General features: G+C 40.4%; 1 protein-coding gene across 1 annotated transcript in view; it reads right to left on the reverse strand.

Moving 5' to 3' along the window:
• Positions 1-17,180, reverse strand: part of MACROD2 (mono-ADP ribosylhydrolase 2) — an 857,094-nt gene that overhangs the window by 356,851 nt on the left and 483,063 nt on the right. The window contains exon 6 of the mRNA XM_032183905.1: positions 3,788-3,909. Coding sequence (XP_032039796.1) covers positions 3,788-3,909 — 122 coding nt within the window. The remainder of the gene's footprint in view (positions 1-3,787; positions 3,910-17,180) is intronic.

Raw genomic sequence — 17,180 nt, forward strand, 5'->3', positions numbered from 1 at the left:
TAATTAATGAGCTGTTTATGTACTCTTCAAAAATCATTAATAAAGATGTTAAATTAAACTATGCTTAGCGGTGCACCCTGAGTCACCCTGCACACTTCTGTCCAACTTGATACATTGCCATTCATCACTACTCCTCATTCATAACGCCTCAAGCAATTCTGAATCCTACGACACAATTCACATTCAAAATGCTTTGAACAGTTTACTTTTTTTTTTTTTTTTGCATTAATTCCTAGACTTACTGTTTTTTTTTCTATTTTGAAGATGAGCAACACACTCACACTGTTGCAACCCCTTAATGCCTTCCCACTTCATTCTCACTTGCTACAAACTATGCTCCAATGCTTTCAGGCTTGGCTAATTCTTTAGAGTGTACCTGGGCTTGCTATCACCAATTCCTATATATGTCAACAGCATACTGCTTCTACTCACTCTGTACCTATTACAAAATTCTTCTGGTTTCCTCTTGCCCATCCACATGCATTTCAATTCTAAGAGGCAACCAAAATTTGCCGTCACTCAGCACATCTGATTTTCTCTTCCTCATTTAACATGAATAACCTTTCCCCCCCAAGTTTATCTTGTTTATCTTCTCCCTATTGCAAATATATCTGATGCCATAATCCAGTCCATGCTGGTGTTGCCTGTTAGAATCAAGTTAAGTAATTCTGTTCTCTGTAACAGCTCTCTACAAGCATTAAAAATCTGTGTTTTTTCTTCTCCTTTCTTCTCCCTTCTCTTCAAGTCCACTATATTGGATCTTGTAAAACCCACTTGCACTTTGTATTCTTCTCTTCAGACTTGCAGTAATGTAGTGCTCCTTAATTGAATGAATTATACATCTTAACTTTGCTCCAGGCTTGATTTGTTCATTAGGGTAGACCCTCAAGTAGCCTTTGCTTCGCAAAGCATCACTGAAATCACTGGACTTTGGGCTTTTCAGAACAGCTCACGATCTGTCATGTGGACTTGAAAATCCATATTGCTTGCTAAGCTTCTTAATGCTGGTGTGAATGAATGGCTCTTGGCTCCTGCTCAGCCTGTGCAGCTGTGTCCTGAAACTCTGGATGTTGTGTATTTTATTTTATTTTTTTTATTTTTATCTCAAGCAGGTGCACAGTCAACAGCTCCTAACCAGCAAGGAAATAATCCATGGATGATTTCTCCCATGGTCATTTTTTCTTACTGGAATATCAAGCTAGTTTTTAATGAAACCCTTGAAAGGCTTGAGTAGCACCATTCTTTATTATTCCACGTTACATACAAAGCTACCACCTATAATGTCCTAAAATTACAGAATCCCTACAGGTATGAGCATTACTGGGCATTGACCAATGCCCGGTGCCGTTTTATTTATTTTTTTAATTTCATTATTTTTCCTTACTCACATCATTTAACTCCGCCCCCCACCCCCCATATCGGAATGGCACAAAAGCAGCATGTAATTGCCCAGAGCCTGAAGGCAGGAACAAGGGTGCATGTGGGTACAACAGCACAGGGACCTCAGTGCCTCCAGTGTGAATCACAGCAGGAGAGAGAAATGTCCACGTGTTTAAACAGTCCTGGAGAAAAGTTCAGAACATCCCCAGATATTGCTTTCCATTCTGATTTACGTACGTAGTGTTAAAAGAAAAATACAATCATAATCAATTAATAACTCCATTCGGTATCAACTTTCTGTAGTGGCTGGATAATGACAAAGATAGGGCTCATTGGGCAAAATGTTGGTAAGTATAGAGAGGATTTTATTAGCAGGAAGAGCGTAAAGACCATAGTTTGCTCCGGAAAAGAAGTAGGAAATACTTAACTGCTTTGGCTCAGTAGGCCACATCTAAATTGGGCTAAAATCCCTATGTCTCACATGTCCTTCTCCTCAAAAAACTTTTGTTTTCCAGTTTAGGAAATTGTGTTATATATTTTATATTATATTGTTATGATGTATTATTTAATATTATTAAATTATTATAATGTACTAACATTTTTATATGTTTATAGCTTTCCCTTGCAGGATATTTCACCCTATTATAACACCATTTGTCCAATTAACATTTTTTAGATGTAGTTAACATTCCAAGTTGCAAAACATACGTGCTATCACATAAACAGCTGAAACATAATTCACTCTTGGCAGCAGATTTGACAGGTAGTAGAGTTCAGCAAAATTAACCTAATGATGCATTGCTTGGTAAAAATTCTTTTGCTCAAGTAATCTGAACTTGAGTGCCTGGTATTTGTGCCGCTGCAGAAAAATCAAAACACCGTATCACTAGATCAACATCAAATGAATGCACAGAACCCTGGACTTATCTTCCTTTCTGAGCAAAGCCTGATCTTCAGGAAATAAACTGTACATCACTACCGTAATTACATACAGAGACGGAATACATTATCAACAGCAAAGTCCACTTAGCTAAAGAGTATTTTTTAACTGTTCTAAAATTTCACCTCATAAAGCTCACGTTGCACTATAATTTCCATAACAAATGGGGAATTAGCTGTAGAATTAGGGGATGGAATTAGCATACATGTAGACATTTAACTGCCTATGTTACTTTCAAGCTGGATTACTTTGCAGCTATTTTTTTTTTTGACAAACAAAATTTTATCAAGCCATAGTATAGCATCCTACTGTACTTGAAACAGTTACAGAAAAAGCGTTTTCCTTCCTTTCTTACACAGTTGGAATAATTTTGGTTTGACTTTTTCGACCAGATTGCATCCACCTACTCCTTCTCAAATCTTGCAGTAACAATCTCACACTTCCCCTAGCTGGTCATTTATTGAGAAATGGTTTCTTTACAGCCTTTCTCTGTACCCTTTAGTTAAGGGCAACATGATATTTAATCACTGCAATGAGAGAAGATAGCTGAAGAAGGATTCTTGGCTGTTCATGACAGTGAGAGTCCCCTCCACGCAGGGATTTTATTTCACCCACATAAGGTGTGGCCAGAGCTCATGGTGTGCCAGGTTTGGCAACTGTGCACCTACATTTGCCATGCCTCTCCATGGACATCCCCTGCATGGGGCGTGGGACAGGCTGGGGGATGCACACTCTGCGGCACGGGGACCCACATGAAGGCTACACCACTTTGTCCCCTTCCACCACCTCCCCATCAGTCCCTGCTAAGGTCACCTCCGCTTCACGCACACACCTGAGCAGAGCCACGCATGCACATTTGGCCCCCTATACATTAAACTACTCACTTGCATGTTTGGCCTTTGAAAATCTGGCATTTTGAGGTACAGAAGTGTAATGTGCGCTTCAAGCAATCAAAGAACTTTCACAATGAAAAGCGAAATCATATAAGAAGCTATTTTAAACCTATGATGATTTACTTCAGCAAGGTGATGCTATAAAACCCTGCCACTTGGCCAATATGCTTATTTTTAGGAAGGTACATTAACGGACAGAATAAGCAACAATTAATCACTTCTCAGCTGTTGAGGCAGTGCTGCATACAGTTATGCACTTGACCAGCAACTTCTTAGGTCATCTTTAGTAAATTAGAGTATGAAACGAACAACGGGAACAGCTACTTACCTTAATGGGAGAGAGGTTTGTACACCTATACTTGCTGTACACTACGAGGGCAGTTTTTCTTACTCTTTTATAGAATAACCTTCTTCTTTGTTTAGCAATTATTTTGGCCAAATATATAACTTCTTGCTTTTTCGTATCACATGCAAGCAGGAATTTCTTTGGGAAGCCTATTATTATTTCAATAATTACTCTATAACAAGTAAATAAAACCCTCCCCAAAATGACATGCTTGCCTAAAGTACTTACAAGTGATCTGATGTTGTTTTCTTTTGCCAGTTTCAGAGAGGATTTATAGCAATTCGCCAAGTTTTCTTTATGAGTGTCAGTAAGGTGGCCTCTTGCGATAGGCCCAACAGTATGGATCACATCTGCAAGAAATGGGAAAAGAAGGCGTAACTATTAATTATGGTTCTTGAGATGGTTTAATATTTCCCTTGTGACTCCACAGAACCACTACATTGCAAGTCAATCCGTTCTGATACGTATGGAGACGCAAATGTAGGAGCAATACTCTAAGAAAATGTCTTTTAAGCTACACTTGCACAAATTAAATGAAAGTGAGAAACTGTAAATCCTAAATTTTGAAACAAGACTACATTTGGGCTAAAGGAAAAACTAAGAAAAACATACTAAATGTTTGTTGCATGTGTACTACAAACCACACACAGGAAAGGTCACAAGTTTGAAACAGTTACCCTCATCCCTTCAAGGTCTACTCATCAGGAAAGCTCACCACAAAACCTTGGCACATTAGCAGAAATATACAGGGAGTTTTTGTCTAATATTTAAAGCCTTTCCTCTGCATTTGAAGAGAAGTAAAAGTTGGGACCTATGAATGCACTAGTTATTCAAAGAATCTGCTTTCCTCTCACATCAGACCAGATGGAAACACTGTGCAATAAAACAAGAGCATCTTATTCTGTTTGAAGAATTTTAATGAACAAAAAGAGAAAGTACAGTCAGGGAATATCTCAGGTATGATGCCTCTGGACGCATCAAAATCAAATGTTGCAATCAATCAGTGTCTTTAAAGCGCTGCAAGAGAAATGAAGTAAAAAGCCTAGAGAAAAAAAAAAAAAAAAAAAAAAAAAAAAAAACAGAGAAATATACAAACTAAAAGGTATCATGAAAAACTATTTCCCACACACACACACACGCAGACTAGTAAGCACATTTACTTTTCCAACATTATTCTTACACCATGTGCAAACATGCCACAGTGAGTTATGGTGGCAGGTGCATCCTTCCTGCCACTTTCCCTTTGTCATCCCCTATGACATCCAGAAGCAATAAACAGTTGCACCCTTTTTTTTTTTTTTTTTTTTTTTTTTGAATATTGCCTCAAAAAGGGATTCAGTCAATGCTGTACAATTCAGGCACCACCAGTCCCCTTTGGCTACGTTGTGTTTGTTCCATACGTGACGGGCTTCCAAGCAACATCTGCTGTTGTTACACCCCAAAATAATTTAGTTTACTGGCAGATCCTACAGAAATCACACCATTATTGTTTGTCCAAGCGGCCTTTGATTATTCCCCACCAATCTATACTAAACCATTTGTGAAACTGGCCAAACATTGAAATGTCAGTTATCTTCATATTTGTTATTATTCCAGTCAGACATCATCTGCCAAGTCCTGGTCTCTACAACTTAAAAGGCAGTTTATGTGCTGAAACCACGTTTTTAACATTTCCAAAACTTTTTTGACGTTAGCCAGAAATATTGGATATCCGTATAACGCACATAACTATCCAGACCCTCTGATCCTTCCAAATTCCTTCACATACCTCCCAATAGCTTTCTATTTGTTTTAAAGAACACTCTGCTTTTCTCTCATGAATTCAGTCCGGAAAAGAGAAACATCTTGGTGGCCACCATCTTGCAATACCTCTGGTATGGAAAGTACCTTCACAGTAGTTTTCTGGTTAATACTGAGCTTTTCTCTCAGAACTCTGTGCACTGATATTCAGCAAATAAAAGTATCTAAGAGCATCCCAGTGTCCAGATGCGCAGAGGAACTGGCTGTGATGGAAACCTGAATCTAAACTTCCTAAGTACTGTGAAAACCCACCACGCCAAGAAGTAAATAAAAAAGGTTAACTACTCTTCTTTTCATTTCGATCACAGCAATTTTCTCCAGTTGTGGGAACAAGACGGATAGATTGGACAATTTCTGTTGAGCGCCGCAGCTGCTGTACAATAACAGCAGCAAACCCTCCCCACAGCATTTCAGGCAACTGAAACAAGGAGGAGGTGTTCAGCCTTGGTCTGCTGACGATGGGAATGCAAGCAGGTGACGGAAACAAGTAGAGTGGTTTTACCCAGGAGTTCAGAAAAGTTATTTCACAAACACATTTTAGCTACTACAATAAACTGAGTACTATTAAGACCCAGGAAGAGAAAGAAATAGCACAGCTAGTTTGAAATTTGCTTCTGCTTAGAGAGATAAGGTTATATGAGCACTTCCATTAGGAAAGGCCATAATTTCAGGTGTCTGTAAACTGTAAGTACAGCAGTTTGCTTCAGGTTGAAACTTTCCAGGGAAGGTTTTCATTTGGGAGCATTAGCACTTGGCTGCTAGCAACTTCAGAGAAAGAAAAAGCATCTCTTGACACATTTTTCTTTGTTATTTGTTCTTGAAAGAGGCAAGCTGCAGTTATTGAGCACAGGGAAGGAATATACCAGTACATCTGACCTCAATCAAGGCCATTTTATGTTTATAGACACTAAGATCAGAGGTATTGAGATCCATTTTAAATTCATAACACCTACTTGCCAACAAGCAAATAAAGGAACGACTATAAAACTAACTTAACAGCCCAGCATAAAAGATGAACAAACAAAAAGTCACAGAACAATTCCCTCTTTCTGCATTTCAAAGTACACCTGCTCAAAAGCTGAAGCCTAATAGCTTAAATTAAAAATTCGTTACTAACCAACAAGATGGGGGGTTTGGGGAACAGCCCAAGCACCAAATTCTTGCTGGAATCTTTCTGTAAAACACCTCCTCAGCCCTCGTTGGTAGAACTTTCTTCACTCATTTAATGTTATGCTACATTTCTTTCATCCTCTGTTGCTAAACATTAACTTTAAAAATTCTCATCTCAACAGTAGGAAATATTTCTTGTATTTTTTTTTTTTCCAGAATTTCCTGATTTAGCATTTTCAAGGTACCTCATTACCAACTCTCTATCACTGCACCAGATACTTCATATAAATAGGTAACCTTTAATATAATTATTGACTTTTGTGTGTTAATTTCTACAAGCTGAGAATAGGTGCCTCTTTGGACAGGACTCTTAAACTGGCTATAAGTTGGTTTATAATCCATCAAAAATATAATAATTGTTTAAGAATTCATCATTGTCAAAAATTGCTTTTCTTAAATGCGTTCTTATTCAGAAATATGTGACAGTAAGATTTTACAAGCAGAGCAGCATTAACATGCCAGTCTGTTTCTTGGTCAGCAGATTAACAGGAGAGTAAAGATTTTATTGTTGTACCTTGTCAATACAATCTGCGTATCCATACATTGCCTGAACTATCTATTATTCTGCTAAAGCTATTCCCCAATATGTTAAGGCTTGCAGCCAGACAAAATCCTTTGAGATTATACAGGCATAAAGCAAACAAACCAGAAAATAGAACTGACTCCACACCACCCCCAGCCCAAGAAGTTAATATATAAGGATCAGACTTCACAGGCTAAAGCAGAGCTGTTTATTTTTAATATAGCTACAAAGACAGCACCCATCTTCCAGCCTGTCTGTCGCAAGGAAGTTTTGTTTCTGCTCTCATGTCCCCACTCACCCAGCTGCACAAAGCTGGTGAGATTCAGATGCTGCATAGCTGAAGATGATGAGGAGGTTTACAGACATCTATCCCTAAAAAAACTAACTGGTATCCCTGTGAAAACCGTAAACCCTCTGCCCTGCTACTCCAGCCACCTGCAGCAGCAGCCAGCCTCTAATGTAAACCCGTGGCACTGCTGGTGGGACACAAGCCCCATATGTTGGGCTCCCACATCAGCCTACCCATGGCCAAAACAGGCATCCACACTAGAGAAGCCCACAGCCCTTCCAAAACAAGCATGACTTCTGGGATTAGACTCCAGTGATAGCAGAGGACTTGGATGGGGAGCTTGCACAGAGATGCATTTTGCCCAAGAAGAATGCAAACCAGGGGAAAACAAACAAACAAGAGCACCACCAATGACAGAGATGAGCACAATTAGGAGTTTAAGCCAATGTGCTCACAGAGGTCTAACAGCATAACAGAGAAGTGGTCCTATCGCCCAAAGATTCTTAAACTCAAGGAAATACAGAGAAACACCCAAAAGATTTGTTCTGGTTGGAAAAGACTGGTAGAGATGCCTGCTACCAAGCAGCACTGGCTCTTCCTTGGAGCTCCTGAACTCCCTTTGCTCTCAGGGTGTTCCTTAAGGAGGTGAAGCAAGAGTCAGGGATACAGACAGCTCCCCAGCATGTCTCCAGATGTTTGTGGTGGTTTTTTTCTTCAAAAAAACTGGCAAAAGAGTAAAATTAGGCACAGCCGGATCTCAGAGAATGCCACACTCACCATTTGTAACATTCACATTTTTATGCCAAATTTAGGGGCCAGCATCGCTTTGAAGCTTCTCGTTTACCATGGTCAGCCTTCAGGCTGAGAACTTCGATTAGAGCTGCAATCCCTGCCTTCCTAAATCACTTCCACTGTCCATACACAACAGATATGTTTGCTCTCATTTTTTAAGACTACACAGAGGTGAAGAGCCCCAGAGGTAGGTGTATTTTCATCTGGAATTCAGGCCACAATGATGGATCAAAGTGCTTTTAACGCTAATGAAACTACTCAGTATTAAAGCGATGTTTATAATACAGAAGGAGTTAATTTTCCTCTAGAAACACTTCTAAAGAAAGGTAAGCGTGGCTGAAAAAGCATTGGCAGAGATCTATGCTCTACAGACATGTTTTAGAGCTGCATTAGGGCTGACAATTTAGTTTTACACTGGTATCTCTAAGGTTTGTGTTGCAACACGGGGCTGATCCAAGGAGATCTGACTGGATCTGCTGCTCTTTTTTCCCCCCGTTGTTTGAGTTTCAGACTTTTGGTTTAGAAATTCCGGCAGCCAAATGGAGGACACACAGCATCGACACATCGATTTGAATGCGCACAGGCTCTGCATCAACTGGGCTTGTTTTCTTTCAGTTTTTCTTCTTGTTTTAATCAGAAGCACTGTAATGGAAGCAGGCATCTTATGCAAACCATTAGCTAACCTTGAGGTATAACAGGCACTTTGTCATTTAAAATATCGCTGTCCTTGCTTAGCCATTAGTGAGAATAAATGTAGTTTACGCATTTAATCAACATTTCACAAGCACAGGGACTCTTCCCTCAAATTCCTACATTGGCCAGTGAAAAATGAGACCGTGTCTGCCTTATCGTACAAGGCCTAAACGTAAAATGACCAGTGAGGCTTGTTTTCTCTGGCCTCCTTCATTAAATAAATCAGTCCATAAATCTTAACTCGCTGTTTTCCTCACAACTGTGTGTCCACAATGCTTCAGAAAGTGGGCAGAGCAGTGTGGGCCAAGAGGAAAAACAAGCTTCCAGCTGCAAAAGCACCAAGTTGGATGCAGCTGTGACTCACAGACCCCACGGAGGACACTGATGTCACATACACTGCCATTGTTCTCCACAGAAGTAACACTAATAGCAAAAATATTAGTATATTTTATTTAAAAAAAAAAAAATAAATAAATGAAAAAGTACAAGGAGGTTTCTCTTATGTCTTCCCTCACAGAAGCATGGGCAGCTCTTTCACAGTGTTAACAAGCCAGCAGACCAAGGCTAGCATCACTCACAGGTTTCCCTCCTTCATCCCATCCATGCACTCAGAGCCATAATTGTCCTGTCTTGCAAACGCATAACGAGGCTGTCCCCTGCCCGTTGTAGCCTGAGACAGGGGATTTTTAAGAGCAGCACTGTGTGCTGTTGAATAAAAATAAATCCAACAAAATGCCAGAAAATTTAGGGCACCATTTGTAAATCTTATTGGTTGATTTACACCACAAGCACCCACCATATAGGTCCTGGAGATGCAGATGGGGTTCAACAGCGAGGAGGTGGAATTACCTCCAGGCGTTCTCACGTGGCCAATACCCCTTCTCTGGAAGAGCACGCGTAGCCTTTTGCCTTGGTATACAAGTTTGCTTGGCTTCTTCATTTTCTCTTGCCCGTTACATGCGCCTGCGCATAAAATGTGTGGTTTTGACATGTAATAAGCAACTGCTAATTTAAGTTCAACCTAAATGAATCCCCCAGGGCCTCTGCCTAATTTATTTACTAATATATGACTCCAAAACTTGATTAGCTGAGCTGAATAGTTTACAAGCAAGAAGACATCTTTTGTAGATCACACAATGCTATCACTTGACGTATGACACAGCTCTCCAGTTATGAAGTATTTGCTTTATATCTTCTCACATTTCTAGCTATTGCAATCATCAAAAATTTTGTAAAAGCACATCACTTACACACAGAGAAAAATTGCCTTCATCAGCATTTATTTAAAGCGACTGCCTCAGTTTTTAGGCTTGAATCAATAAGCACAGCTCAGCCTGAACTCTGTCCCCCTCACAGCTTCCTCCTGTGCTTAAATAGGTGTTTTGGATGAACCAAACAATGTTTCATTAGATGCAAAAGCTATGATACCTAAAAGCCATTTGTGTAAAACATCTAAGCCATTTTTCACCTAAATGGCATTGTCTGCCCAAGAAAAGGTAAAGAATGCTTACTGTTAAACGATTAACTGGTATCTTTCTTTGCAGGCTAGGTGTGTATTTTAGGTATGAGACAGCAGAGAGAGACAGAAAACAATAATCCCCAAGGGAGAGGCCAAGCACGAGGTCCTTCGGGAGCCGCAGCATCCCGCGTTCAGCAGCCGGCGTTTAGCAGAGCGCGATGGCTCAGCCTCCGTGGGACACCAAACACACAGAGGGCTTGTTCACAGCGGTTATACCACTGCCTCGACAGCCGGACAGAGAATTAGGTCCCGCAGGTTGAAACCCAAGCATTTTTAGCATTCATAGTCGTCATTAAAGAGAAAGCCACGGTGTGCCCGTGCAATCCCAGTGAGCTCCCCCCTGCCATCGCAGCCTCCCCATCAGCCCCCGAGACAACGGCAGGCTCTGTTCAGGCAAGAGAAGAGGTGCAATTAAGAGACACTCTGCTATATCCCAAAGTAATAGGTTTCACAAAGCAATTTAGCACTGCGACGACAGATGTCAAAGCAGCGACTAGACAGACAGCCCCACCACTTCTATGGAAATAATTGCCTACATGTAAAACTGAAACGCGACGGCTCCACTTGGGATGTTCGTAATGCGATGCGATACGAACAAACTTGAAAGGCACACGACGTGACTTTACATGAAATTACAACATCCATGACTTGCTTCTTTTTTCTTCTTTTATCTGGACTTCTAACGGTAGCAGCAGAAACGCTTAATTGCTATCCCTGTTCACCTCTGCAAGCCATCTATCCAAACAACGACCTTACAATAACTAGGAAAACAGGACAGAAAATGAAAGTACATTGCCCCAAGTAAATATTTTGTCCTCATCACACCGCAGCACACTCCATTTTGCTGTAGCAACAGAGGAGCTCTGCCAAGCCCAGTCTTCATCGTGTGGCTCAGGAAACACACACCGAGTGACCTCCTTAGCCCAGGTAATGCTCTCCACCTTTCTCTGACCATTGTTCCTGGCAAGTGGCCAAGGCAAGAGACACAGAAACCCTAACCTGTCTTTCGGATTATTCTTTTTGGATGTAGGAAAGCACAATTCACAAAAGGTTCTCTATTTCTCTCTTCATTGAGCAGCAAGAGATGTTGGGGGTGGGGGGAGGGCGGATAGGGGAGGTGTTTGCTTTTGATCTGTCAAATAATTTAATCGTGCAGCTTTTCAGCACACAACTTGTTTGCTCTTAAACTGAGAAAATTCATTCTTAAAGACACTGTACAAGAGGAAGTTTCAGCCTGCTCTTCCACACAAATTTCAAACCAAAGTAGGTAGCATGGCAAAGGACGTAACACTGTCAGTGGCCACATAAATCCACAGTATGTTTAACCTCACTTCACACTCAACTCAAAGCAGAAGCTTCAAAAAACATGACCCTTAGAAAACATGCAAATAAAAACATGAAGAAGATGCAAAAATATTTACAGTGTGCGTTTTAAAATTAATCTTGGTTCCACAGTTTTGGAATTGGAGAAAATACAGGGGCACAGAAATCTGAGAGCAGCTAAAGCTCTCAGCTTCTGGCAACTCGGACCCCTTGCCACACTTGGGCTGCTTTTAGCGTACAGCCCAATAACCCCATTCCAGGAGGACCCATTTAGTCACCTCTGCTGGGGTACCGCACAAGCAAAGCATAGATACGTCCCTTTGGATGGGAACATGACAAAAACCATGACAGGATCAGCCTCACTGCAGAACGTAATACCAGACCAACAAAACTTTATCCAAAAAAAAGATTTACATTCAGAACTGAAAGTCTTCAATTCTTCCACTGTCCTCCAAGTGGCAAACAGAGCTGGAGTGCTCTAATATTTAACATTAAACTATAGGAAAAGCCCTGGATTTCCTGGATAAAGCGTTTTCCAAATAGCAAAACAGAAATTGCACATCACTAACGTTTCTTATTAAGCCACATTTTATTATGAGGTTGAGGTTGCTGCAGGGGCACTGAAATAAAGGAAGGCATCCCCAGAGAACTACAGAGAAATGACTAACAAGCCAAGAAAGTGACATGTAACACTTGCCTCAGGCATGGGAAATCTCAAACCGGGTCTCAAAGAGAAGCAGGCTCCCTTTCAGGCAGGAGGCATCACCTCAGGCGAATTTCTGAAGCCTAGATGAGGGCCGAGTCGCTGGGTGCTGACTGAAGATACCACATCTCCTCAGTCTCACGCTTGAAAGGTATGTATTTCCTTCAGGGAAGCCAGAAGAGCTTCATAGACAGCTATTTTTTTCAATTATTTTATCTTTTAATCAGATCACTTCATGTAAAAAAGATTTCTAAAAATTAGAGCTGTTTCTCTAATAGAAAATTTTATGGGATTCTTAAAGAAGCAATAAAGAACTGTTTAAAGTTTCAAGGAAAAATTTATTATATTCACAGCTTTATTATGGTTCATCTATTCCTTGACAGCGACACACCACAAAAAGTTACCGTGTTCATTTTTTCATTTAGTTCTCCTGCACGATCTTTTCTTGAGAATAAACTCCTTCCACCTTCAATATTGGAGCACACCTTTTTCATGCAACACTTCTCTAATGCATGTAACCTGCACAGCAGAAAATACATGCTTTTCTAAGGATTTTGCTCATTTTCATCAAGAAAGAGAAGTGATTAGATTACAGACTTTCCATGCATCTTCTAAAGAAACTAGTGGTAGTTATATCAGCCTGATTACCTTCACAATTTGATTCTTCAGACTTTGGAAACCTGGCTAGAAAAGTTTAGTTTTTCCCTTGCCACAAACATGTCGCTCACCGAATACAGATACGAAATGGTATGAACAGGCTGCACAAGGATCTGTCGTCTCCACGAGCAGAGTGGATGTAGGAGGAGAAAGGTGGAAAGAAGTCTGAACACACCAAGTATTTTTAAAAATGCATGTTCTGAGGTTAACAAGGCAGCTGAGGAAAACATGGAAGCTCTGCTACAAGACTGCATGTTGTACGGGAGGTACGCTACGTCCCTCATACGCAATAAATGCAGCACTTATAGCTCTCAACTTGCAATCTGCTCGCGAGCGCGAGAGCGGTCCCACTGAAAGCAGTGAGGCCACCAGGTGCCTAAAGATGAGCAAGGATTTGAGCAAAGGAAAATGACATGACACCTTCCAGTCTAAGCAGCTCCCTCAGAAATGTTTTCTACCTTTGCACCTTCAGGCCCATGAGAATGCGCTAAAGAGAGAAGAATATGAAATATTTATCAATTTTGCTCTTCACTATCACCTCCTCTCCCTCCCCCAGTCTCACACAAACACTATGAATGGGAACAGGCACGCAAGTGGTACCCAAAAGCAAGTTTCACTCGTTTGTAAGAGCCGAGCAGATTTCAAGTTGGCAGTGCCACTTTAATTGCTTCAAAGAAGCGTGACACGAGAAATAACTGGACAGCTCCTTGAACCGTAACGTGAGTCTTCATGCCTAGAAGAGGAATCTCACTTTCTATCATCAATTCTACTTTAATTTAGGTGGCTGAAACCATACTAAAGCTCCCTCCTGATATCAACATATTTCAGATAGCAACACATGAAAATGCAGAGAGAGCATCAGTGATAAATTCTTCTGACCATTTCCTCCCAGTTTCTTCCTCAGAGTCACTTTCTACTTCAAAAAACAGTTTCATCAGCTGGCCACAAACCAAACATCAGCTTTTGGAATTCACTACTCTGCAACCCAGCTTAAAAGCAAACCCACCCAACAGATGCTAGAGGTATGAGCACCCATGTAGGAAACAGCAGAAAAGGTATGATGAAATATGATGGAAAACACATACCTACACAGGTTATATATTACATTGTAGATGCAACACTTAGAGAAGAAATTCAGTGCCTCAATTTTGCTGTCTGCATGCAACATTAGTAAACAGCTCTTGCTTCTCTGAATATTGCAAACTAATTGAGCAACCTAGAACAAGTAAGTGTATTATCGATAAAAATGGATGCTGCTTTAGCAGAAGTAATAGAAAGGCTTCAGTTGAGACACAGGGCAGATCCTTTGCACATATGAGAAAAAGATGTACTCCTTTTGCTGCCACAATACCTAAATTTGGCAGATGCTTGAATTCATGTTAAAGCACATGGTGACCATCGTAGACTGCGACCACATCAGTGAGGCTCCCGTGGCATGTGGTCCCCAAGGTGCCTGCTACAGCCCCCAAACAGGCAAGAACCAAGGAGGTGGGGAGGAGCTGGAAGGCTCCAGCAAGCCTGCTCTGAGCGCTGGCAGATACAACAGCAAAGTGGAGAAATGAGATCTATCCAGCAAGGATATTTAACAGAAATTGCGGTATGGTATTTTGTACAATATATAATGCTTGGGTGGATTCAAGTGAAAAACAAGCTTTGACAAACATCTTGCGTGTTTTGCATCAGTGGAAGTTGCAAATAGCTGAATTTGCAAGAGAAGGAAATGCATAAAATCAGAAGCAAGGCAAGTGTGATTTGTTTTTATTTCACTTTTTTTTTTTTTTTTTTGGTCTTTTTGGGGTGGTGGTGGTGATTTTTTTTTTTTTGGTCAAGAAAAAACAAGTGTATTGCAAAGCAAACTGTTAGTAACTCACAGAGGCTTATTGCACTGCTTCTGTTCTCCTTCACGTCAAGCACCATTGCTACAAAAAGCTCTTAAAAAAACACTAGTGTCATACCTTGTTCAGCTCAATTGAGAAAATGTACTTAAACGACCTTTTGGAAAGTCAGGTAATGACCTAAAAGAGCTGCTGAAGGGCAGTCTTGAGCTTAGCCTTGCTGTAGAAGGAAAACTGATGTAAATAAGGTTAACTTCTGCTCTAAGTAATATCGCAGCATCCGTTAGCCTGTCACTAGCATTTCCTGATAACCACAGGAATGGGATGTCAGGCTCAAGCCCCTTAAATAGTTTATAGGTGTGTAGGAGCTGAGAACTAGACAGAGCAGGGCTAGAAATGATAGCAGGGGTTTGGAAATATGTTAATGACTTTAGAAAAAAAAATAAATTGCAATGGCAAAACTTGCAAAGACAACTGAAGTGTTGGAACACACCATTTCCAAATGCAAGGCTGTAACTTGCTGAGGGGAACTGCAAAATACTTGGGAAAACACAGTGAGAAAAATATTTGCTGAATTTTACTGCACCTGTTATTGAAGCAAAACAGTCTTTTTCAGCCTGCAGTGCCCACAAGCTCAAAGCATCATTTCTCTACGAAGACAGGAAGAGTCTGCAGGCTCATATTACCCACTTTAATGCCAGCTTGAGGAGTAGGTGGAGTTTTTAGAGAACTACATAGAAAGTTGTACCTCACGTCATCTCCCCTTGCACAGGCTGTTGGAAAGACCTACTGCTATTTCAGCAGTGAAATCACTTCCTTCAAGAATGTCAGCTCTGCGTGTTTACAAAAAGCCAGAAGTCACAGCACACGAAGCAGCAAATGATTTGGCTGACCTTGCCAGCTGAACAATATACAGTCAAACAAGAAAAAGTACGATTGACAAAACAGCCATAACAAAACAAACAAACAAAAAAAAAAACTACATAGATAGGTGATTTCATGTGTTTTCATTAAGTCATTGCAATTTTTTTTCTCAAGACAAGCCAAACGTTTAATATTACTCAAGGTAAGCTTCTCGTCTTTCTGCACATAAATGTTTTCAGTGTAGTTCCCATGTCCCAAGGCACCACAGCAGGAAAAGCTGAACCCAGTGGCTTCAGCAGTGTCATTTCCAGGGTGACGTGCTTAAACTTCACCAGGCCAGTGTGTAGAAGATCACTGTGTGTCAGTGGCTACTAACACTTTGAGAAGTCTGCAGATACCACTGATACTACAGCAGCAGATGGGAGAGATACAAAGCACAAGGAATCAAGGGTGCCAACTTCACTGTGTTCATGAAAATTTAGAAAAGGGCAAACCATTATGTAAGCAAAATGGTATTTTCCCATTATTAAAAACACTCAAGATGGAAGTTTTCCCAGATATAGTTTAGTAATATTTGTGCAGACTGTTAGCGTTTTATAATTTAAGTATTAGTAATACTTCAGGGCTTAGCAGAAACTTGATCTTCCAATCAAGCTAGGATGTTTCAGTTATTTTGCTGTATGTCCTTAAAAATAACTGAGTGCATAGCACTGCATCTTCAGCTACAAAATTATAATTTCATCTACAGGTATTATAGATATCTTCATGGTAACTTTCTGAACTATACCCTTGCCTGGTGGGGACAGGGCAAGAGGGAACAGGAAAAAGGAAGAAAAAAAGGACACCCAGCAAAAACAACTCCCCCTCCTGACTTCCCTCAGAACACCATTCTAGTGTACCTGGATGTTTCCTTTTTTCCTGCTTCTCAGCCAGCAAAGGTTTTGTTGGGAAGTTCACCTCATTACTGTCTTTACCTTCTAAATAGTTTTCAGTAACAACAAGCCCTTTCACAAAACTTTTGATATAATATTATTCAACAAATATTAGGGTTAGGATTTATGGGAATGATCTAGCACGGTAAAAAAAAAAAAAAAACAACAACACAGGACTGTCATTTAGTAGAGGAATACATGCATGTTCAGAGGAAAACAATATCCTTTTCTTCAGGGATTTTTTTCAACCAGTTGCTGCAAAGAACTGTATAATAAACTTTTAATTTCATAGTAACATTAGGTAAGGAAGGAAAATTACAATAGGCCAGGTACCATGTCATCCCTGATATACTACTACACTTCTTTATGAGCACATTACAATTCAGAGAGCTAATAATAAAAAGAAGTGATGCTGAGATGATGAATTGATGCTATGCAATTAGACCTATTAGAATTCACAAGAGCCGACAGGCAATAATCAAACCACTTTCATGCTGCCCATTGCAATTATCTTTGCACTT

The sequence above is a fragment of the Aythya fuligula genome, chromosome 3, assembly GCF_009819795.1.
Source record: "Aythya fuligula isolate bAytFul2 chromosome 3, bAytFul2.pri, whole genome shotgun sequence".
Classification (NCBI taxonomy): Eukaryota; Metazoa; Chordata; class Aves; order Anseriformes; family Anatidae; genus Aythya; species Aythya fuligula.